Raw genomic sequence first — 25,481 nt, 5'->3', positions numbered from 1 at the left:
TCCCATGCAACAGGCACCAATCCCAGAAAAGCAGTAGTTTCTAAACTTAACAGAGCAAAAATATAACTGAGTGGGTATATGAAAATATAGATTCCAGAGTCTCATGATCAGGAATCGATTTTTAAAGCAGCACTGAAAACTCCAATGCCGCTGGTTTACCTTGTGTCACTTCACATTTTGCCCAGAGGGTGAAGTATAGAGGCTCAGTAGGAAGAAGAGTTGTGTCCCACCCAAGAACTTCAGTCTTCGAGCTCAGAAAATAAACACACCTGGCTCTCTCACAGGCCTAATCATGACCCCCAAACAGAAAACCCCCATGAAAATCCACTTAGTCCAAATTAAGCTGACAGGAGGGGAGTTATTCTTGCCCCTCGAAGGTAGCTTATTTACTCAGATCCAAGTCAGGGCAACTTAATGGCATGGGTGGCAAAAAGAAGGTTATTGTATTTTGTCTAAATGCTGCAGGCTGAATGTCCACACGATTCTAATTCCTTAGAGATACAGCCAACTTTGTCACATATATGAAAGGCAACTCACATTTTCTGTCCAAGTGACTCTAAATTGTAATCTTTATTGTCCTCTCCCAGATGCCAAACTCCTCCTGTCAGATTCCCCATTATTTCAAGAGATGAGAATATTCCCTAAGGCTTCCTTTTGAATATACATCTTTCTGATATCATGTCTCTAGTTTTCCTGAAGATTGTCACATCAATAAATCTATCTTCTGCCTGGATCCTTTGTTTTGAAAATAATTTTATCACCTTAGTCAGGGACAGCAACATTTCTCTCATATGTAGTCTTTAATTCAAGCAGAAACATCCTGCCTGGACTGTTCCATTTCTATGCATAAAAATTCTTACATGCAGAAATTGGCATAATTGCAGATGGACACAAGCCTTTCTGCAAATAGGCCAATTGCTACACATGGACCACAGCAACACCTCATCTGAGCCTGGTTCAACATAAAATCAGTTACATCCATTATACTGAAGCCAGGAAGGTATAGTTTGTGGAGCAATAGTCTTGACAGATCATAAGGATTAACTTGCACCAAAAGCTCCCAGTAATTTTTTTTTTAAAAAGGCATCAAAAAGCCTTGCTCTTTTAGAAACATTTAGAGCTTCCAGGTCCACATACACACAGATAGTACTGATAATCCTCTCTCTGTTAGCAGGATTTGGATGAGTTACAAAGAATAAAGAGCCACAATATTTTGTCAAAGTGATGTATGCTTTTTAGGTGTATTTGATGGAAACTTTTGGACTTCCCCCCTTCAATTAATTGAAAATCACAAACACAACAACATTTGACTATATAAAGACTTTCTAGGAACACAAAAGATAGATATACATACTTAGTGTATACATAAAGTCTTAATATTTAGAAAATCACCTATACAACTTTAGTTCTCAAGGTAGTCCCACATATATTACCAAGACAGATTCAGGATAAAAAAATATATATTATTCAACTAATAACTGAATAGCATCACTCATTTTCTCCACTTCTGGTTAAATGAGAAAAGGCATCAGCAATTAATTTTTTCATTTAATTAGGAATTATACCCCACCTATTTCCAAACAAGATTTGAAATGGTATATAATATTAAGCCCAAGTAAAACAGCAACATTAAAAAAATCAAAGATACAAAACTAAGTAAAAGGAGTAGATGTTTCTAAGCAAGTGCAGGAAGATGTGACAGCTGGGCCATGAGCTTGTCTCCGACAGGAGTCAGCACGTGCTCACCAGGTGGGAATACTGAAACTCTGGGCCTGTTTAGCAATGTTTCCAGACCTGTTGCACCGTCACGGCCCCTGGATTACTTACCTGCTGCATTTCTTAGAAAGTGGTTGGTAAACCAACAGCATTGAAATTTTCAATGGTGCTTATTTTTTAAATGCAGACTCCTGAGCTCGACCTATGGTCGCTGGCAGTGGGCCTCTGGAATGATGTTTTCACATACCCACTAAGTTACATTTTTGCTCTGTAGAGTTTCTGGGATTGGTGCCTGTTGCGTGGGAAGTGAAAAACACTGCACCAAGAAGGTAGAAAAGTGTCCTAGTGATCATTCTCTTGGATGTTGCTTTCTGCCTTCGTATTTCTGCCCTGTGCTTGTAATGCATTCAAACGCCTGGTCCATTGCCCAATTGACATTTTACTTCAGATGACCCTGTAAGCTTGGCTTCTCCTGACTGTAATGTTATTCCCCCACCATCATCCCATCCCCTTCTGTTCATCAACATTTTTTGATTCTTGCCTCAGACTCCTGATATTTATATACGTTCCATTATCTGCTGGTTATTCCTAAACTCATTTGATAGCTCTGCACACGCTACAATCTCTAATCACCTTGCTTGGGATCAATTTACTATGACTGCTCCTGGGAACATGCGAGATGCTCCTTCCCCAGCTGCTGGCCAGCAATGCCCAGACGTGGACTTAGGGAGGAGGAACAGCTTGTTCTCTGCGCGTCAATGTGATTTTCAGTTCATGGGGATTTTTGTATTATTCTCTAAATTTAAGGTGTATAACAGCACTTTTCCCACTCTCCAAATGCTCTCAGATAAAGACTGAGCACAAAAGCACAGTATAGTTCTGTGAAATTTCCCAACTTCACTTAAAACTTTCCCATTCCTTCCAACCTACTTCCCTTTCACCGTGGTCTGTCATCTCCTAAGTTAAGGCTCTGTCAGCATAATCTCTCTCAAATGACTGACCTGAATAATGTTTAGAGTTAGTTCTTATTTATTGGCTCTCCTCTCTAAGATGGAATCAGAAATTCCTTTAAATAAATTTTATATCTAATTTTTCTCCGCTCCAAATCCTTGCTCCTTTACCTACATTGTCTCCTAGACCCTACTCTGCACATGTGTGGGCATCTGTGTGTGTTCATCTATGTGCACTATATATGAGCTGAATAGTTACTTCTGATTCTCTAACTTTAATTTAAAATAACTAAATTTTAAGCCCAGTTCAATATCTACTAAAACACTAGAAAGGTATATCATTAAATGTCTTAGAATCAATACTTGAATTCTTAAAAGGGAATTCAGGAGGAGGGTAGCAAACATTATTAAGGGATCAGGAATAGACTCAGGACAATCTGAAGAAAGTAAGATTACTTATATGGCAATGATAAGACTAATGGGAAACTGAATGTGATCTTGGGAATTTTATACAGAGTCATTGTTCTGTTTCCACTCAGGATAAGTCAAGAGGGATTCAATTTACAGCACTTATAGAAAGAACTTTAGAAGAACCCAGTCAGAGAAAATTATCTTGAGGAGTTTTTTTTCCCCTAAGGTTGTTTTTAATCATCCATTTTAATCAAGGATCCCACAGAAGCTTAATTTGAAGGTGGAGAGTCTTATTACTAAAAAGTCACTCAAAAATGCACTGAATGGAAGATAGGATATCTGGTTTCTCCACCAGTAAAAATGGACTTACTTTGGCTTTCTAAATATTCTCCAAAGTTCTAAGCTTGACTGAAGATTATATGTACCAAGGTTACCCCAAACAGATGGGTATGTATTATTAAGGGATAAGGATATAGATACCCAAGACACATATTACCAAATCAGACCAAAGAACATTCTGAAACTCAGTTTTTGATCATGTCATTGAGGTCCTTTTGTGAGAGGGCACGTGAGGGCTCCCAGAAAGGACTTGCCCTAATGACCCACCAGGTCACTGTGTCTAATCCCATTTTGAACCCATTTATGTATTAGTATGTGCAACCTCCCAAGGTAATTACTTCCCTATTTTTTACTGCCTCTCGAATAGCAGATATAGTTTCCATACAATGTTCTTCTAGTCTCCTGGAATTTGTTAAATCTCTATGCATGCATGAAAATCCTTTTTGAAATAGAATGGGTATAAACCATAAATGTATTCATTGTTTAATTATTAATCAATTAATTAAAACAGAATTTATCCTATTCAAGCCCTACAAGGATTTATATAATTTGGCTTCTACTTATCTATTCAATCTCTTCTCTCAACATAACCTTTTCCCAATCTACTACAAATTTTATGCTTCAACTGTACTAAAATTCTCAGCTCCTTAAAATTGTCATGGATAGTTGGCAGGCAGACATTTCCATTTCTGGAAGATGGTTTCTTTCCACCGCGAAGATGTCCTGACTCCCCACGACCACCCCTCCCTGGGTTAGGGGTTGCTCTCCTGTATTCCCATAGTACTTTGTGTTTGCCTCCCCCCAAAATATCTGAATTTCCTATGGACTGGCAGATCCTTGAAGATAGGGGCTTTTTTTGGTCACCACTCTGCCAAGAGAGTAGGCACTCAGTAATCATTATTAAATATATAAATTACATAGATTAATGGATTTAAAAAAATATCACCCCGTGCTCCCCTACTGGAGGCTCAGCCTATCAGCATCAGCCCTCTGCAGAGAAATGCCCAATTCCATAGCCATCATGTTCATCATTTTCTGAATCACACTAGAAATCAAGCAGTTCCCCAAATGCAAATTTATGATTTTATACACACACCTGCTCATGCCTTTGCTTTCTTTCCTGTGGTGTGTGAGTTTCACTGGACTTTTTGGCTGCTCTCTTCAGGCCCTATTTTCATGGTTTAGAAAGGATCATTTAGAGCTATCACCCTGTAAGCATAGCTTGTAGGATAGAAAAGGCAGAAATGGCTGACTTTAAATTTATCCTATTTTATTTTTGTATGTTACTAGTAGCACAAATGTCAGTCCTTTGCTAAGCAGAACTGAAAAGCCACTATCAAGTTCAAGACCAGCTGCTCCTAGGAATTTACCCAAGGAAAACAAAATCCCTGATTCAAGAAGATATATGCACCCCTAAGTTTATCGCTGCACTATTTGTAATAGCCAAGATATGGAAGCAATCTAAGTGTCCATCAACAGATGAATGGAGAAGATGTGCTACCTACACAATGGAATATTATTCAGTCATAAAAAGAAAAGATATCCTGCCATTTGCAATAACATGGATGGATCTAGAGGGTATTATGCTCAGTGAAATAAGCCAGGCGAAGGAAGACAAATACATATGATTTCACTTATTTGTAGAATAAAAGAACAAAGCAAAGTAGGAGGACAAAACTCAGTAGACTCACACACACTGAGAAGGGACTAGTGTTTACCAAGGGGGAGGGGGTGGAGTGGGGGGAAAGGAAAAGGAGGATAAAGAGACTCAACTATTCACAATCACAATATAAGTTGATCAACAGAGACTGTTGAACCACTGTGATGTACATTTGAAACCAACATTAGATTGTATATTAATGACACTTGAATATAAAGAAAAAAAACAACTGCTCCCCTAAAGAACAAAAGTAGGAGAAACTTTCATTGTGATGAAGGAAATCACACAAACTTAATTTTGAAACAGTTTGTCCTCACATAAATGACTTCTTAAGGGGCAAGACTAAAACAAGAGTAGAAAAAATAGAGGCAGGTTACATCCAATTAGTAGATTAGTTGAACATAAGAAAGTTGAACATAAAGAAGCCTGCTCTGAAGTTGTGAATAGGCTTTAACGGAGAAAATAAAAGAATGCCATTGTAGGGAGGTGTGAATTTTTTAAAAAACATATCTTGGTCTAAAGATATTATACTTGGCTTTATTAGTATGCTCTATGTGATTCTTTAAGCTTGGAAAACAACTTCCTTATAAACAGTTTTAATAAAAAGATATGTTGATACTAGTTTAAAACCAGTTTTCAGCTTTGGGGTTATTTTAATTATTTTTCTATAACAGACCATAAGTACTTCTAAATGACTTTTTCTGAAATAAATTAAGATTTTACCTCCTTTTGTCTTATAGGAAAATTATGGGTGAATAAGGGGGGAGTCACTTTATTACAATTATTAGTAAATATATAGTTATCTGTTTAGACTATTACTAGGAACAAGCAAATGTTTCTTTTCCTTTGGGAATAAGAGGGCCAAATGGTACAAGCCCTGCCTGTGACTGATGATAATTAAAGATTGGTGATTAAAGCATAGCCATTGCTTTCTTTGTCTCTCTCTTCGTAAACTTGCTTTCTTAATGGTTATAATCAAAAGTTTTGAGAAAAATAGGATTGATTTTATGTTAGGAGGCTTTGAAAAGTAGCCCAAGAGGGTTGAGACACTCTCAAACTAGTCATGCTGGTAGTGATCACAAATCATTCTGATGGAGAGGAGAGGATAATTGAAAGATTATGCATATTCATCCCAAAAATCATCTGTACAAGACAGGGCTGGGGAGACAGAGTTTGTGGCGCCATGTACAAAATTATGGTCATTATCTATGTTCACACACTGAAACTGGTTTCTTCTGTCTCACTAGTTTATTATAGTCTGAACAGTCCCATCACTGTTTTCCCAAGACATTGACTTTTTTGAATCATTTTATGAAGTTGTTTTGTAGAATGTCCCTCACTTTGGTTTTATCTGAGTATTTCCTTTTGTTATCTAATTATTTCCTTTCATTCCTCTTTCTATGGAATTTCCTATAAATTAGGTGTCAAACACAAGCTGACAAACTAGAACCCACAAGTTAAATCCAATCTCCCCTTTATTTTTGTAAATAAAATTTTACTGGAACACAGCCACACCCATTTGTTTGCATATTGCCTATAGCTTTTCTGCCACAAAAGCAGGGTTGGGAAGTTGTGACAGAGACCGTATAGCCCACAAAGCCTAAAATAATTACAATCTGTCTCTTTCTAAAAAATGTTTGCCAATTCCTAGACTAGAAAACTGGTTAGACTCAGATAAAATCTTTGGGGCACAAAAATGATGTATTTCATTTTGTATTAACTCATGAGGCACAGTGTCAATCTGCCTTAGTGGCACTGAATTAGTACACTTGGTTCAGGTGGTACTAGCCAGTAGCCGGGTTTTTCCATTGTAAAGGTAGATGTTTTCCCTCCTTCGTTTAGTAAGTAATTCATGGAATGATTGGTCTCTGTGTCAATACTGTAATTCTCAAACATCTTCCATCTTAAAGGTTTTACATCCATTGATAATCTTTACCAAAAGTAATTATTACATTAGGGATTGAAAAATGTCATATTCTAAATCTATTATTTCTTCAACATTTGTAAGCTGATACCATAAAACAGCCTGAACTTACCTTGTCATTTCCCTGCTCCAGAGCTGGAATCCGCTTTTTTCTTTTTTCCCAATTAGCTCTGGTTCCTTTCGGTGAAATGGTATTTGGAAATCAATCTCTAAATGGATTCAGATACTAGACTATATGATTTAGTACCTAGAGTGTGTGGCACACAGGCCTGAAATATTATTTGGTCCTTTACAGAAAATGTTTACTGACCCCAGGTCTACTGGGATGGCAGAAGGGAGAGACAGTGCATATTTAAACGGTACTAGGTATGCTTGTTGCTGTTGAAGTGGTGTTATTTCCAGGCCCTTTCAATGACTCTTCCCAAAGGGAGAAAAATTTATTTAAAAAAGAAAAAAAAACAAGTTCTTATTGATATTTTCATTTTATATTTAATATTATAGTTAAAAACTTTTTAAATTTAATACTGTTATCTTTTCTTGTATATTGAGTTCTAGTGCTGTTAACTTTAAACTTCTTGTTTGTATGTTTTATCCTTTCATGATTGTCAAGGTCACAATAGCAATGTTACCACTAGTGAAGGTTAGGATTTCTTTCCAGAACTTTTTCTCTTAGAATACATTCAAATACGGATGTACAGAGTAATATTTTCAAAAGTTACTTGAAAGACTTTTTTTTTCTTTATGTGGTTATATTATCTTAGTTGGGGAAGCTATAAAAAACATTCTTATGACAAGTAGGGATGGGATGCTAGATAATATTATGGAATTATTCATTTTCTTAGGTATCACGATAGTATTGTGGTTAAGTAGTGATTGTCCTTATTCTTAGCTAATTCATACCAAAGTATTTAGTGTCGTGATGTCTGCAACTTCCTTTTAAATAGTATGTCAAAACTGTTGTGTGTGTGTTTGTGTGTGTGTATAGAGAGAGGGCAAGAGTACAAATGATAAAGCAAAAAGAGCAAAATACTCAAGATTAGTAGATCGACGTAGAAATGCTTTGTACCATTTTTCAACTCTTCTTTAAACTTGAAATTTTATTAGAGTTAAAAGCTGAAGAAGATGGTGGACAAAAAGAGAAAGATGACCATTAGTTCAACATGGTCTTTAAAAATCTATATGGACATGCACAAATACTGTATCACCATGGACAAAATTAATTAGCATGTTTATCTTGGGAAGAAGATTTTAGTTTTGCTCTGCTTTGGCAGGAGGGTCAGACCGTAACTAGAGCTCTAAGTACTTTACTGGGAAAGGAATAGACAAAAAGGAATGCAATCAGAGGAGAGAATGGTGACTTAGGTTGAAGAGAATGTCGTTTTCCTAGCTTTCCTTCATTCCAGGTCAGTTGACCTAGAGTTTAGTTAAGGAGAGAACCCAACTACATAAGAATATCTTGCTTTTTGAGCAACAGTATTAATGCCGCTCCTTTCTGTTGTCCCACTAGACCTGGGTCAGCAAACTTCTTCTGTGAAGGGCCAGATAATAAATATTTCAGACTTGTGGGCCAGTCTCTGTATGCGTCACATTGTCATTGTTACCCTGTCACTTAGGGCTATACAGTCACTGTATATGTCAGGCTGTGTTTGTCACTGTTGCATATAAAAGTAGCCACAGACAAATGAATGTGCAGGGTTGCATTTTAATAAACTTTGCTTGGGGCCACAGAAATTTTAATTTCAGATAGTTTTCACATAACATGATTTATCTTTTTTATTCTAACCATTAAAAAACATTCTTAGCTTGCAGTTGATACATAAAAAGGAGGGGTAGATATGTCTCAAACCAAACAAAAAAGGGAAAAAACTTATTTGTACCTTTGTGTGGGCTGCCTTTTAGCTGCCTTTCATGGCTTTAGTGAAGGGAAGGGGCTCCTTTGGCTGGTGAGACAGGTCAAAGCAGCTCTTAAGCCAGTGAGCAGAAAGTAGGAGCCTCCTCCCAGACCTCCAAGGTTAAAGTCTGTGAGCTCCTCTAGGTAGGAAGGTCTGTTCCAAGTTTATAATCTGTGTTACTGGAAGGACTCATAAGTAGGAAATAACAACAGGACCTTGGTCCATCCTCCCAGGACCCACTTGGAACTGCAGAGAGGTATTTCATTTGCTCTCTTTCTGCAAGGAAGGCCAACCTACTCTCTTTGTAATTTGGGTTCTTTGCCATGACAAATTGATCTCATACCTCTGTGCAATCACAGTTAGTTTGCCTCTAGATGGGAATTTGTCTTATATAAACTATATCAGGGGTACTGATACAACTATCTTCTTAATAACCTTTATTTACAATAGTTTATATCCTTTGATAATACTTCATACTGACCCTGAACAAGATGTGTGGTGAATCATGATGGAGGGCTCCTTTAGCCAGTAAGGGTTTTCCCCTAAGCCCTCCTCTATATGTAAATAAGTTGGAGAGTCTATAAAAGAAAGGACTTATACAGATAGAGATGGGGAAAGAGAAACACATAACTATCCTCAATATTTAAATGTCTGTCAAAGGAAAGATGGTTCAGACTTGTTCCACATGGTCTCAAGCAATAGAAGGAGGATTCATGTGTGGAAGCTACTGGGATGGATCTAGGCTTACAACCAAAAAATAAAGAAATACAAAGAGAAGAAGAAAAAAATCCAATAGCTGTCCAAAGATGAAACGGACTGTCCTGAAAGACAGCAAGTGTAGCCTCAGGAGATACGTGCAGGCCCAGGATGTACGGCCACTTAGTGGAGAGGTAGTAGAAAAGATTTAAAAATAAAAATCATTGAATTAGTTTTAGGATTTACGATCTTCAATGCTGAGACTTGACAATTTTAAGATGGCATTGTTTTCTTAAGAAAAAAAGGGCCAACCTACATATCCAAAAGACTGGGGCAATTCCTTATTCTTCTAGTTTAACCATAACAAGGTTTGGCTCATTCACTTACAATGAACCAAGGCCCTACTATTTGCCTACTCATGGTTTACTCTAGTTTTATTCATTCTTCCATTTAATGACTGTTTATTGACATTGGGTTACCTACAATGTGCCAAATATGAAGGTGTGCTGGTGAAGACAAACACAGATTCTACTCTTAAAATAACAATTCATTGAAAAAGATAAAAAAATATCCAGACAGTTACAATTTAAAAAATGGGTGTTGCACTTGTGCAGATACAAGGCACTGTGATGGTCTTTACACATGATCACAAATTCTTCTATCTTCCTTGTACTGAGAGTTTGAGCCCCTAAATTCCCTGGATGGGCTAATAACTTCTTCAAACAACAAATAAAAAGAAGTGACACAATGTGATTTCCAAGTCTAGGGCATGAAATCCTGAGGCTACTGTCTTGCCTGATGGGTGATGAGCTTCTGGAGCCCTCAGGTACCATGCGGGAAGTCCAGCTCCCCTGAGCCCACCGTGCTTTGAGAAGTCATGCTGCACGGAGAGACCATGCAGATGGAGTTGACAGTTCCCGGCTACTCCTGTGCTTTTTAAAACTACTCCTAAACCCTTACTGGCTGAAAGAGTCTGCCCTTATGACTCACCACACATCTTGTCCAGGGTCAGTTTGGAAGTATTATTAAAGGATATAAACTATTGTAAATAAAAGTTATTTCTTAGGAAGTTATTTGGATCAGTATCTAAAATGAAATAAGTCCCTGAATTAGTTCAGCCTCAGCCATTCAAGTCACTCCCAGCCATTCAAGACTTCCCGGCAGAGGCTCCAGACATTGCTGAGCAGGGATAAGCCATCCTCTCAAGGCCGTGTCCAAATTCCTGACCGTCTGAATCCCTACACAAAATAGTGTTGTTGTTTTATGTCAATAAGTTATGGAGCGGTTTTTAATATAGCAATAATTCACTGCAACAGGTGCCATGAGAACATGTATCAAGAAAATTTAATCTTGTCTAAAGATCAGAGAAGGCTGCTCTGAGGAGGTCACATTTGAGAAGAGACATGACAAAGGAGCAGGAGTTTGCCACAGGTACGGCCTTAGTAGAAGACACAGTTAGTGTGAAGACCCAGTGGAGGTGAGAACAACCCCAGGGCTCTTCAGGAGCTGACCGAGTGTGGCAGTCCGGAGAGGGGTCGATGGGCCGGAGTCCGGTTCAAAGATGAAGCACAGTCTGACCATGGCTCATCTCATAAGCAACATTAAAGCATCTGAACGTTATCACAAGTGTGAAATAAACCACTGAGGGTTTTCAGTAGCACCATGAGGTGATTGGATGTGTTTGCAGTGCAGGAAAGGCTGAAGAAGTGAGAAGTTGTATCCCTAATTCAGATGAGAGATAATGGTGGGCTGATCAGGATAGCAACGGGGATCTATATTTAAAAGGCAAATTTGTGGGATTTACTGAGCCCTTGGTTGTGGGATTGGAGAGGGAGAGAAGAAGGAGTCACCTGGACTTCTGATTGGTTAGAGGGGTGTCACTTACTGGAAGGGAAACATTGGAGGAAGAACAGGGTGAGGGGGTGATGAATAGCTCCATCTGGGGCATGGAAAATGTGAAGTGCAGGAGAGACATCCCCGTAGCAGAGCCTGGAGACGGCTGCTGAAGAATATAGATGAGGAGGAGAGTACGGAGACGAGCTAATATTATTGTTATTTTAATCCAGGTACTTTATAGATGTTCTTTCCCTTAATTCTGAAAACCACTACATGGGAGTTTTCAGAGAGGTAAGTGACTCACCTAAGGTCATAAAATCAGGATGTGGTAGGACAGGGATTTCATTATAGATCCTCTTACTCCATGTTCAAGTGAAAAATATGTGGTACTCTTTTCCACACACACACAAAAATCACAATGCTGGGCACTAGTTTTTGGATTTTGAAAACAGAAAAATCAGCATTTGGGAATGCCTCTCCTGTGAGTTTAGTAGGTGATCTGAAAAGCTGTGGTTTTTAAAAGAAAGCTGTCCAGCTGTTCCAAGCCACAGTGCAGACAGCAATGCCACTTGGTCCTGTGATCCTGTGAGTTCACTGGTGTGTGTGTGTGTGTGTGTGTTCGTTCTAGATGACCTATGACCTATGACCTCTATAGTCTATGGAGCCTGTCAGAAATTCTGTAGGTTTGGATAGTAAAGACCCTCAGAGTTCAGCAGCACACTGTGCCTTCTTGCAAACTATGCTTCTTCTTTGAAAAAAATAGTTCTTACCTTGATATTGGACCCAGGTAATTATTATAACTATTATTTATAAGCATGTACAGTGTGATACACATTGCAGTAAGTGCTTTCATATTTTGTCATATTAATTTCTCAAAACAACCATATGAAGCAGGTATTTTTTAAATCTCCATTTTATAGATGAAGGTTGATATCAACTTTTGACCTTAAGAGTCACCAAGTGACAATGAGACTCTAGCTACTGAGCTGGGTGTTATCTGACCCACCTGGCCATGCAGTTGGGAGTAGCCAGCAGCACGGATGAATGAAATGAAAATGGACTGGGCTTGAGCATGACCTAAAGTAACAGGTAATTTGCTTGAACAGGTAGCTCACACTCCTTCCATAAGAGCATTCCTTCCTCAATCCACACCTATGGCCCATGGGGCATTCTTACTGAATGGCTGGGGAAGAAGAAAAAATTAGCCAGTTTATAATTAGATCTCTCTATATATACTGGCCCCAGATGGAAGGAGCCATGGTGGATAGCCCTGCTCTGAGCTGTCCTAGAATAGTGGTAAAGAAGGACAATATTCCATGTGGATATAATTTCAAGAGGAATATCTCAATGGTCACTTTACCTGAGATAAAGGATTAGTGACTGCCACATATTAGCTACTCAAATATTTTTTTAGCAATGAGTAAAATGATGGATTAATAACATTTATAGGCAGTAGTTAATGGTGTGGCCAACTAGTTAGGGATATTGAAGGAATATGATCAGAGGAATTGTGACAGGAAGACTCAGAGAGATTATGTGGATGGACCTGATGGAACTGGTACAGAGTGTGGAATAATTTATGGAGGCGATGTTAAAGGACTTCGTGGAAGAGATGATCTGCTCTGTGTGCCTCAGTCTTCTTTCCCAGCTGTCTGCTACTTGTTCACTGGGCTAATGATAAAATCGACAGGGTATAAAACACCAGGGGAGTAAGCAAGTGTGGCTGCTCACAGCATCACATCACACCCATGCTATCAAGGGAAAGGAAGGGCAGAAAAAGAATTTGGATTTTCTTTCCCCCTACACCTTGTTTGCACCATCTGTGCACTCATAGTGTTCAACAGGACATAGCTTCTTCCTAAGGACTCCCTTTACTGGGAAAGAAGGAAGGCAATGGGCTGAAGCCCATAATGTTGCTGTCCTCATAAAACAGATGTGTGTGTGTGTGTGTGTGTGTGTGTGTGTGTGTGTGTGTGTGTGTGTATCTCCTATTAATGACTCAGATACATGAGTTGGGAGGTTAAATTTTATGAGGCTCAGTGCTTACAGGAGGTGGCGTTGCTCTGAAGTAGTGACCAACATATGGTGCTGTTTCTCCATACAACCAGAGTATGTACATAGGTGCACCAATAAGTGCACCTATGTGGAAATGACACTTTTCATTCACTATTAACTCTAAAGACCCATTTGCAAAATTTGGTTCCCAATGCCGAGACTCTAGCTCTGTTGGTTTTAACTTCTATTATTTCCACCAGGAGGACTACAATGGTTACACTGAATAACCTCATTTACCTCTATATATTGGTGTAAATGCTGAATGGGAGAAAGGTTAAAGCAGTTTCAAACAACCCGATGCCCAAAGAGAAACTTCCAAATATCTGCAGCATTAATTCTGAACCAAGATAAAATCTGTGTTCCTGGGTAAGAGAATATGAGATAACCGATTCTTGAAAAGACCATAGCACTTAACTGTCCTATTTGGAATTATAGCATCTATGATCACTTCATTGACATATACATATAAAAGAAAAATAATGGTGGGCATGAAAGGGATGCAATAATGCTCATTTTGTGTAAAAACATGTATTATAAATTTATAAATGTATCATAAATTGCCTGCCTTCTACCAAACACATTCCTGCCTGCCATTCCATTTTATGTCCTACAAACAACTGCAAAAAACAGATCAACTTGGCATATCATAGAAATCCACTAGCTTTTTCAGTGAGCAAAGATTTCTAAAATAAAAAATCAAAGTTGCAAACAATAAAGGCAGCCCAAACTATAAAAAAAAGGCAGTCTCCAATTGCCTGTAGTTTGAAAAGGACCATATGTCTGAAGTTGGACTGGCATACCTCAGGAGATAAATAGTCATCCAAGACCTTTAAAATGACCCTCAGCTGAGCCATCTCTGCCCAGCTGGTGCTCCGTCTGCCCACTGGCACAAGCTTACTTGTTCATTTTCACATTAAAATGACTGTACATTGTCCATAAATTTCTTACCTCTCTCTGTGAATCACACTTGCTCAGCTAAGATCCATTCAAGGACTATTACGTTTGTGTCCGAATAATATGCATATCCATGCCCCAGTATATGAACACACACACATGCACACACACGTCATAGCTACTTATGCCTACTGATGAGTGGGTTCTAAGTGTTGTTATTATTATTTTTAGACAAGGTTACCTCTGTAGGTTGGAAGACAGCATGTTGGTTATCATTGCGATCCCTTTTCGTTTTTTAAATTAATGCTACTTTGTGAAACATTTCAAATATCATTTAAAAGACCAAAGAGACAGTCTTACTAAGTGCTGTATGTGTTTAATGGCTCACAGTGATCCTTGGTTGACATCATTTGGCTCATCCACTTGGAATGGGGATTTGGTTGACAGAGATTTAATGAACAAGAGCATGCCCACTAATTTTGGGAAATCTCATGCTGAGAAGCAAAAACATAACAAATGTTTGTAAAGTTTCTGTTGAAATCACTTTACTAAATGCAGTTTAAAAATCTCAGAGATTAGCCTGTGAACCCACTTTAAATGTCTTTAATGTCTTCCAATACAACATGCTGAATTTTGCATATTGTTAAGAAAAGACGTGGAAAATAGCAATAACATACGGTTTTACTACTTGAAAATGCAATAATTGTCAGTTCCCTGCTGTTGGCAAGCACCCCAAAACACACACTAGATTAACAAAGTCCATTTAGTGTTAGGAGGGCAGGTGGCTCGAGTTTGTTCCTTCCCAATTGGTCGTCACCATCTTAAACTTCAAATATGTATTGTCACACAACAAAGGGCAACTCTCCTCTTCTGGAAATCACTGAAAACTAGTGTTTGGTTACCACAGAAAGAAAGCAAAGCTTTCTCCATGAAGCTTGTGTGCGTGTGCACGTGCAAACCTGCTTGAAGAGAAAAGTGTTGGGGAGGAAGAAATTTTCTCTACCCCTTGAGGTTCTTCTAGCTGGCCTAAGAATCAAATTGACATGAGCTATATTAACAAGAGAAAATATCAAAGTTTAGTTACATAGGTAGGGGGAAGCCATAGACATGGCTTCCAAAGAGAGTCAGGGAGAATGAGGTGTGTATGTCATCCTGAGCGAGGAGGAGGGGTAGGAGTCTGAGATTTCAAAGGAAAGGGAAGAATTCACAGGAATAGGAGAAGAGTAAATATTTAGTATACAAATGTTTGCTGGGCCACCCAGAAACATTGAGGGGGGCACACAAAGGAATTCTGACAGACTTAACCACATCCTACCTGTCTACCACACCTAGTTTACATTACAATATAGCTATCTAAGGGGATAGCTCTTATTCTGGAGCAAGGCTTCTATTTAAATTATTTTTATGCAGTTGTGGGGTGGGAGGTCAAAGTTTTTTTTCTGAGTCTTTCTGGCCCTACCGGTTTTCAGCTCAAAATAATCCGCATGTCACAGTGACACATACTGAGACGGCCTGCCCTTGATCCCTACACATGCAAGATTTTTGATTGCAGAGGATTGCTAACAGTTGGTAAACTCCTCTGTGAATATAAAGTTTCACCTACATGACTTCCCTGAACTATTTCAGTGAGGGTATTGCACTGGGAAAAGAGAAAATAGGAACACTTCTAAAAAACAATGAAGTAGGATCTACTTAAGAACTCAATATATGATTACACTTCAGAAAGTATAGAAAGAACTCTAGTATCCTGGTTCTCAAACTTCACTGCACTTTAGAATCTCCTGAGGATTTAAAAGAGTTGTTGGAGCTAAAATCCTATCATTAGAGATTCTGGCTCGGCCTGGGCGGAAGGACCTTTGAATTCTCCCTAGGTGGTTCTTTTGTAGCAAAGAATGGACCCCCATTGCTTCAGTGCATCACCACTGACCAGTGAAGCTCCTACAACCAGTACTTCCCATTTGCTGGTTGCGCCTGGCTTCATTCAGTTTTCTGGTTATGAAATGGTATCCACAGGAGCTGCTCAGCCAAATAAATCTGCCTTTAGAAATATTTAAAATTACCTTCTAGAGCATATAGTTAGAAATGTTTAAAAATACATTAAAATTATTACAAAGGAAGGAAATGGAAAAAGCAGAGTATTTATTAAATTACAAGGAACAGTAATGAATATAAGTAAGTGAAATGCCACAATCATATCATACCTTGTAGAAACAAAATTGGCAAATACGAGGAAGAATATATGTTAGTTGCAAGAGAGCTGAACTTCAGAAAAGTTAGAGATTGAACACTTTAACAAATATTTACAAAGACAAAAGTTAACAAGTGGAGAGAGGTCCCTGTGCACAGAAAGGTGATCTAATTGCTGTTTACACTGTAACTTTCAATGGTAATGGGAAACAATGACGCTCACCACAGACAAAAAATACTGAGATATGACCACTACATACATGCCCTTGGTTTCTGCTCCTCCCTGTGTGTATGTTACTGGCTGAGTTTGTTTTGTTCTCCTCTGTTCTTGCCCCCCACAGCAAAGAATTGAGAGGCAGAGACACAAGAGGAAAGCAGAGTAAAAGTTTTATTTGAATACATCCCAAGGGAGAAACAGGCCAGAGTCAAGGTAGACAAAGGGGCCGAACTTTAAGGGGAGGGTCTATTTATCAGGCCCCAGCCAGCAGGCAGGCACTTCTTTGATTGACAGGGTAAGGTCATTTGATTGACAGTTCTATACACCCATTCTTTTTGGTGTGCATGTCTTTTCCCAAAATGCACATGGAAAAGCCCATGGAAGCGGGGAACAAAATTTTATTTTAATGAGATTATGATGAGGTGTGGTTTGCCCAGTTCTTAGTTTTATTTGATTGCTGCACTGGGACCGGGTTGGGATGGGTTTGGCGTGGCCAGATAGGCAAGAAGTTCTCTCCCTGCAAAGCCTTTGTTGTCTTCACTGGGATTCCCCTACCCGGGCAGAGTTTGGGTAGTTTTTTTTCCTTGAACCTTACCTTCCCCTTCCCTGGGTGCTTGGGTCTATCTTGCTACCTAACATATCTAACATAGAGAATACTAAGTAAAGAAAGGTTTTGGAAGTAATACAAATATTCTTAAAATTACCCAACAACAAAAGAAACAGAACTTACAGAGCTTGCAGAGAAACAGAGCTACACGATGCAGTGACTAGCACTGGGGCACTGGCCCCAGCAGGAAGGCTGTGGGGAACAAGTGCTTTGCCACCTCTGGGAGAAAGGAAAAGAAAGAATGGGTCATGCAAGTAGAGAGAGTTTAGCTCCCAGCAGGAGGTGCCGAAGCCATAAGAGGTCAAATGGCAAGGAGGTAGATTACTAGAGAAGCAACCTCTAGAAGAACTAGAGAAACTAGGTAAGACAAGGACTAAACATTGTGGTTAAAAACAAGAGAAGTTCATGTTCTTACATGTGTTTTGAAGGCTGCTATCTCTGTTACCTGAAAAGGCCATCTTCTATTTAATGTACTTGGATTACTTTTCGATATATTTCACATTACTTTCCGCTTGTAATGGCCAATTTGAAGTCCACAGCCAAGGAGTCAAGGAAAATGGGAAGTTTTTCTAATTATAATTTTTAACACTGCTGTGGGTTTTTTCTTACTGTCAGAAAGATAAGCTCATTGTAGAAATTTTGGACAATACAAAAGAAAATGAAATCTATCCCTCATTTCATTACCCAGAGACATATACTGTTTTCATAGGGGTATATTTCTTCCTAGGCTTTTTCTTTATATAGATAATACAAAAACAATATTTTGAACATAGTATCTTCATCTATGTTTTTCTGCTGGAAATCATGTTTCCCTTTTGGCCATTCCACTGGAATGGGAAGAAGAAAAGGTGATGCTCTGGGATACCAGCTCCATCACTCTCTACCCCTTGGTGAATCAGACTGATGGTTTGGGCTCAGCAGCAGTGCTGAGATAGCTATGGAAGAGCCACGAACATGGGGCTAACTCCCCACCTCCCCAGTATAAAGTGCCTCCCAGGGAAGCTCTGCATTGAATACGGCATCCTGTCAAGCATGACACCGGAATAAAGGGGAGTGTTTGGAAACTGCAAGACAAACTATTTGTTCCTCAGAGCTTGCACAAGGCCTTACTGGAAGTGCCGGCTGCTTGCTGGAAAAACCAGTGCTGACAAGACCTGGAGGAGGGACCTCAGGCCCAGAGGCAATGGCAGCAGCGTATGTTGGCCCACACCTTGAGGCTCAGTGCGTCCAGTGGACTGCATAAGCAGCGAGCCCATTCCCAGAGACAAGAACTACCAGGGGCATCCTGGCAAGGGTAGTAAAGACCTGAAAAATGCAAGATGACGATAAAAGCAGAGTTCAAAATCTATATAAAATATGATATCGATTCTATAAGACAATCTGCAGGAAGACCTGCTACTCAAACCTCCATTGCCAGGAGGCCACTAAGCTTTCCTGCACACCTCCACTGGCCAGTATGGTATCCAGTAACCACATGAGGCTATTTTGCACTTGAACTGTGACAAGTCCAAATTGAAATGTCCTGAAAGTGTAAAATGTACGGCAGATTTCAAAGAAAAAAAGAACTTAAATTATCTCATTATTGATTAATGCAATAGGCATGACAGATCTTTCTAGGGTGATGTAAGGGATCTAAAACTGGACTATAGCTACGGTTGTACAACTAATTTGCTAAAAATCATTTAATTGCACACTTAAAATGGGGATTTGTAATATATAAGTAATAAATGGACAGGTTTTTAAATAATAAACAAGTTTTTTAAACATTAAAAGTAGCAGCGTCGGTAGCTTCCTGGAAAGCACGTTGAATTTTTGCACATTTTAATGAAATTTTACATGGAAAGTAGAGAAGTAGAACATATTGAAAACTATCTACAACCTTGCATTTGGCAAGCACTCCAATATCTACCAATCTACTGTTAGGAGATCAAATCAACATGTATTCTGTTTAGAAATTAGGTTAATAAAAACATATCTCAAACCTTGTAGACTGTGGCCAAAGATATACAGAAAAAAAAATAGCCAATGAATTCATTAGAAAATAAAAGATGCTGAAAAACAAAACAACTAAAGCTTTCAACTAAGAGAACAAAGAAAGCTTAATAACATTCAGGATCTTGGTTCTTTCTAATGTCTTTCCTCAATCTCCATTCTCAATTAAGAGAGTTAGCCTTATTTTACCTAACTTCACAAACATCTGTCACTTCTGTGTTCCCACAGCCACTTCCTAGTCCAGACACCTTTTCTCACATAGCTACTAAAGAAAATTTATAATCAGCTTCTGAGTCCAATTTCTACTTTTTCCAAAATAATTCCCAGTCCATCACCATAAAAAAACTATGACATCTTCTAAAGAACCTTGAACTTAACTGGAGAGCTATTCTCGAAGTATGATTCTAGACTGAAGACTAAATTTGGTATATATGGCAGCTCTCCTGAACAAAATTTCCATGTAAAACATCAACAGGATGTTTAAAATTAAATTTGACATAAGAATAATTAAGAGTTTTTTAAAAAGAACAATGCGTGAGCACTTGTTCTATCAGATAGCAAAACAGAATCATTAGAACAGCGTAGTATTGATGTAGACATTTAAATATAGATTAGTTTTTATCTAATCTAATTGAGTCCATATGGATATAAAAGCATAATTGGAAGTATAAGCATAAAAAAGGTGGGCATTTCAAATCAGTGGGTAGGGATGAATCATTAAATAATTGGTGTTGGGATAGTTGGTTATCAATTTGGACCAAAAAATGAAAGTTAGACACTTAGCTCATCTCACTCATGAAAATAAATTCCAGATGGTTAAATTTTAGGAGAAACATGGATAATGCATCGTTTTTAAAAATAATTATGTAGGTCTATTTACAGAGATACCATGTATCATTTTGAAATTTGTGCTTTGCAAAAGTGACGCCTGACCAGCAGTATAAACGGGGAATGACGTCAGGCTTTGCTGCTGCTTGTCAGGCTGTGTGCCCTGACTCAAAAAGGGGGTCTTTCCTTTTCCTAATTTTACTTCCGGTGGGGGCTCTATGCACTTTGCCACTAGAAGGGGGCACCTTTTCCAATGGGCACAAAAACCTTGCATGCTAGCAGCAACCAATAGTTATTAATAGTAAACAGGTAATTTGTACATACGTGATTTTTTTTAACACAAATCATGTGATAAACGGAATATGTCCCTCCAAAATTCGTATGTTGAAGTCCTAGCCCCCAGTGTGGTGGTATTTGGAGATGAGGCCATTACGAAGAAATTAGGTTTAGATGAGGTTATGAGAGTGGGGCGTCAGGATGGGATTGTGCCCTTAGAAGAAGATAAACCAAAAAGTGTGCTGTCTTTCTCTTTCCTCCTTATGGGTGCAAAAGGAGAATGCACTGTCTGTTAGCCAGAGAGAGTTCTTGCCAGAAACCAGCCATGCTGGCACCTTGCCTGTGGACTTCCAGCCTCCAGAACCATGAGAAAATAAATTTCTGTTGTTTCAGCCACCAGCCAGTCTGCGGTATTTTGTTACAGCAGCTGGGGTTTATACAATGGTATTACATTGCAAAATGCATTGGTTTTCTGTTGTCGTTCTTAAATTCATTTTTATGTAGATACATATAGATAGTACGTATGTATATGAATTAAACAACTAGTAATATAAAGGACCTCTAGAGAAGAGGTTGCATGAGGGGGGTGATCAAGAGGAACTTTTGCTTTAATCTTAATGCTTTATTTTTCATAAGAATGTCCTCATTATTGCATTTTTTAAAAATACTCAAAATGCTTAAACATTTTGATAAAAAATATGTTAGAAGTTATCTCATGTTTTAAAAGGCAATTGATAGTAAATATTCATTAAATGTGATTACTATGTGCCAGGAAGTCAGTATATATTTAATATCTTACTTAATCCTTGCAACAATCCTATGAGGTTGACATATGTCCTCATTGTACAGATGAAGAAATTGAAGCATAGAAGTTAAATAACTTATCCAAAAGTCACACAGCTATAAAGGATAAAGCCGACAATCTGATTGTAGAACCTTTCCTCTTAACGTCTATGGCATTTTGAGAATGAAAATAGAGCATTAAAAAATTAGAAGGTTAGTGAAAACTTTGGCAAAAACAATTTCAATAAAAAGATTGTAATCAACTGAGAAGGGATATATAATTAATAACTGAAATGAATTGTTATATTTTTTATTGTGTTGAGTCACATGAAATTGCCAGTATTAACCATTTTGGACTCTAAGAAATGGAATTTTCTTATGGTTCAACCTAATATATGTGCTGATTTATGAATGTTTCTAAAAAACTTGATCTTAGAATTAAAAGATAGAAGAAGGAAATAAAAGTTTCAAATCCTCAAGACTCTGTGTGTGTGTGTATTTTTGGAATACACACAGATCTGGAAACTTTCAAGCCTTCTTATTATGATAAAAGAAAAGTGTGCTTATAGTTAAATATCAAACATGAGATTTTTATATTGCATTTCAGTAGTAGAGGAAAGCATTTTAACCAATCAACAAAATTTCTTAGAGTCAGGATGGTTAAAAAAGAACACAATTTCTGGTTCTTGTCAGAAGCAAAAGTTACCAGCAATTTTTACATGTTGAGCTCCATCTCCCTAAATCAGAGAATGAGGCCTATGCTTTTATTTACAATGTCATCCAAAATTTTCTGATAATTATTTCCTGACATATCATCTTGCTATTTTAATAGCCTTCTTCACTCATTTCCCACTGATATACAAGCACTGGATTCATAATTATCTAAATCTACAACATCTCCCATGAGTTGAGCACATAGATTGTAAAGCCTTGAAAGCTGATAGCCTACTGAGCCCTCAGAAATTATCTAGCTCAATTTTATAAAGGACAAAACAGAACCCTGTAGAGGTTAAATGAATGACTTTTGCCAGGTCATACACTATTAAAAGATTTAGGACTAAAACCGTGGTCTCCTAGTTCCTAGTCATTAGTATTTTTTTCACTATAACATGCCTGTTTTTCCTGTTATGGAATGTAGATTAATCTGATTTGCTTTTCAACTGGAATTCAGAGTCAGCTAATCTTGATAATTATTGGGACAGGAAACACTGAAATGGCTCTGTAATCAAAGCAACTCCTTGGCTATGAGAGGAGATTCTATTAGAAACATGTCTCCTAGAGGCTGGGATTCTCACATATGTTCTATCTTTCCCTCCCCCTTTAATTCCTGGCTCTCTTTTGTTGCCCCAGCATAATTTCAGGCTATCCAGCCAGTCTTGGGACCCCCCACCTCTGCCTGGTCCTTTAGTATTTAGCTGTTTGTGGGGGTTTGTCTCTGAGCCATGGCATGGCCTGTCTACGGGTATCCACTTACATCTTGAATTAATATATAACTGGTTTCTCATTGGCTGTTTCACCTCTTGGCCTTGAGCCCTGGCTTTGCTATATCCTTGGCTTTCTCCATAATAGAGTAAACTCAACTCTAAAATACCTGGAAAATAATGTACATTTCATCTAGGAAATCATTAGGAATTTCCTGGCATCTATGTGGAACTCCAGATTGCTCTGCAAGCTTGGTAACTGGAGTTTGAGGGAACTGTTCACAGGTCATAGAGGAAGCTTCCTAGATTCAAGAGGACCTTTTATAAAATGGTTATGTCCTCCACAGTTAGGTATGAGTCTAAGGGGCAATTTTTAAACACACTATTTTTTTAAAGCAGTTTCAGGTTCACAATAAAACTGAACAGAAAGCACAGAGAATTCCAGGCAATTTGTTTAAAAAAACAACTAATTGTAGAGGAAATTTACTGCGATTTGTGTTACAAGATGAAAGACCTAGCCTTATTTTGTGAAAATCTATTCAGAAGATAGCTAAACTAGATAACTATGCCAGTTACCAGTTTGTTTCAGCTCCAAGTCCACCCTTCATTGTCTGCTAGATGAAAATAGAGTTGGGCTGTATAACTATTTCTCCCTTGCAGCTGGCACAATGTTAAGCTCTGTCAGGAAGGGGTGCTGGAGGAACATGGAAGAAGAAAGTGGCTTTCCTTTCTGGTTCCAGTGTTTACCCCTTCCTGCTCCTTCCATGTGGCTGCCAGCAGCATGTGCGGGTGACACCCAGTGGCACTTGGACCAAGGGAATTCTCATGTTCCCCATGGTCACCTCTGTGGTCAGATTCCCACTGAGTGTTGCAAGCATCCCAGTGATGGGCCTGCAGCTTTGGCCTCCTGCAGCTGAGCAGGGTGTTTCCTGCTTGCCCAGTGACTGTGGGAACAAGTTTTGGTTGAGCCCCTCCAAGAACTTCTCCACCATGCAGTGGGCCACAACCCCACATTCTACAGTGAGGTCTGAACCCCAACCATGGAGAGAGGAGACCCACTTCCAAATTTGTTTCTTCCATGGGAACCCTCCCTCAGCTCTGGGGCATTCTTTAAAGTTCTCTTTATCCCTTTATATAACAGAGATTTTCTGTTAGAATTAATATTTCTTTATCTTAAACTTTCCCTAATCAAATTACTGTCTCTGTCTTCTCATTGACCCTGATTGATACAGTAAACTTGGAAAAATAATTTTAATTTCTCAGTATACTTATTCATAAAATGAGGAGACTGGGGTAGTTGATTTCAAATGTCCTTTCAGCTTTAAAATTACATTATTCTAGGAAATTCACATTTTTTCTGATATAGGGTACATCTTAAGTGTACTAGAATGACTTCCACATAGCACAGTATAATTATGTACTCTGTTCCCTAGCCTTAGCCATAAATGGATCTCCCTTCTTATGTGAATAATGGTTTCCTCCTCCTGGGTCAAAATATTAAGTCACAGCAGCAGCCAATATCATTTCATGCACACAGTGGGCAATCAAACACTATGTAATCCTCTGTGAGGGTTTTAACTAGGAAGCTATCTAAGAGACAAAATGGAAAACTAGAGATTCATATATGAACATGAGGGTTTAGAATATATCATAAATATTATTTTGCCCATTTGTGAGTATAAATATTTTAAGGATATATTAAGTTTAGAAAAAAATGATCCTTCTGATATCATTTATCCTAATGCATTACAGAAGACTCCTTCGTCACCTCCATTACGACACTATTTAAAATTTTTCTTTTACCTTTCTCTGTCTTTTACTGACTGTTCAGCCATCAATTTCTTCAATTTTTCTAGACGCCGAAGATCTCTCATTTCCATTTCTTGCCACCTCTGTTCTTTTTTAGCCCAGTATTTTCTTATCTATGGTATAAATGTTACATAAAATTTGAGTTAACACAGATATGTGAAAACAAGGAGAAATGTTGTAACACCATTACCCATCGGTTTGTAGAGCTAAGATTGAATTTAAATGGCACTCAATCTTTTTTTGTTTCTTATGTCTGCCTATGATACACTGCCAACAGAAAAAATAAATTAAAACACGAAGGTACATGTCCTAAGAAACCACATACTTTAACAATTTCTGGAGTGGAAATGTGATGTGCTGAGACCTAAGGTTTTAACCTACGGCTAAAATAATTGACTTTCAGGGAACCACAATAAAAGCATGTTATTGTCTCCAAAGTATATGATCTACCTGTTACTCAAGAATATTTTTATACTCTTATGGTAATTTGGTCTTTAACAAATACAGCATTCAACCTATTTTTACCTTGAAAGCATGAGTTTATTTATGCTAATGGACAGCAGGATGCTGAAAGCTTTATGCTTCTGGGGAAGTGGCAGGAGATAGGTGGGAGGGAGAAGGAAAAGAAAAAATTAGCAGGGTTGTGATACATAGCAGTTCTGACTTATGTGGTAAAATAAAGGACAAATTTATCAAGCTCATAAAGGTGAAAGCATTGTTCTTTCTAGACCGGGTTGACTTCCCTTCTCTGGAAATGGAGGCAGAAATGAGAAAACCAGAAGTACACGTTGCTGTTTTCAGGGGGCTGGAATCATTACTCAGGGTTCGCCTACTGATGCTGCAGCTGAAGTTCATGCTTATTTGACGGAGGCCCGTTCAGCCTTGTCGCCTGCCTCCTGTGCCCGGGCCAAGAGACTAAATCCCGCTGGGAAAACAGGGCGGCTCAATGGTGACTGACGGGGAGTGAGTGCCGGCAGAGGCTCTGCTA

General features: G+C 38.4%; 1 protein-coding gene and 1 long non-coding RNA gene across 3 annotated transcripts in view; one reads left to right on the top strand and one right to left on the bottom strand.

Annotated features, from left to right (window-relative positions):
- The window catches only part of CCDC148 (coiled-coil domain containing 148), a 231,698-nt gene that overhangs the window by 21,828 nt on the left and 184,389 nt on the right, over window positions 1–25,481 (bottom strand). For both annotated transcript variants that reach the window (XM_057505559.1, XM_057505560.1), the window contains exon 12: window positions 24,488–24,606. In XM_057505559.1, the coding sequence (XP_057361542.1) occupies window positions 24,488–24,606 (119 nt within the window). The remainder of the gene's footprint in view (window positions 1–24,487; window positions 24,607–25,481) is intronic.
- The window catches only part of LOC118911678 (uncharacterized), a 97,007-nt gene that overhangs the window by 21,906 nt on the left and 49,620 nt on the right, over window positions 1–25,481 (top strand). The gene's annotated exons all lie outside the window — the stretch shown is intronic.

The sequence above is a fragment of the Manis pentadactyla genome, chromosome 8 (assembly GCF_030020395.1).
Source record: "Manis pentadactyla isolate mManPen7 chromosome 8, mManPen7.hap1, whole genome shotgun sequence".
Taxonomy (NCBI): domain Eukaryota; kingdom Metazoa; phylum Chordata; class Mammalia; order Pholidota; family Manidae; genus Manis; species Manis pentadactyla.
The sequence above is the reverse complement of the archived record's forward strand: the minus strand, read 5'-3'. Positions and strand labels throughout refer to the sequence as shown.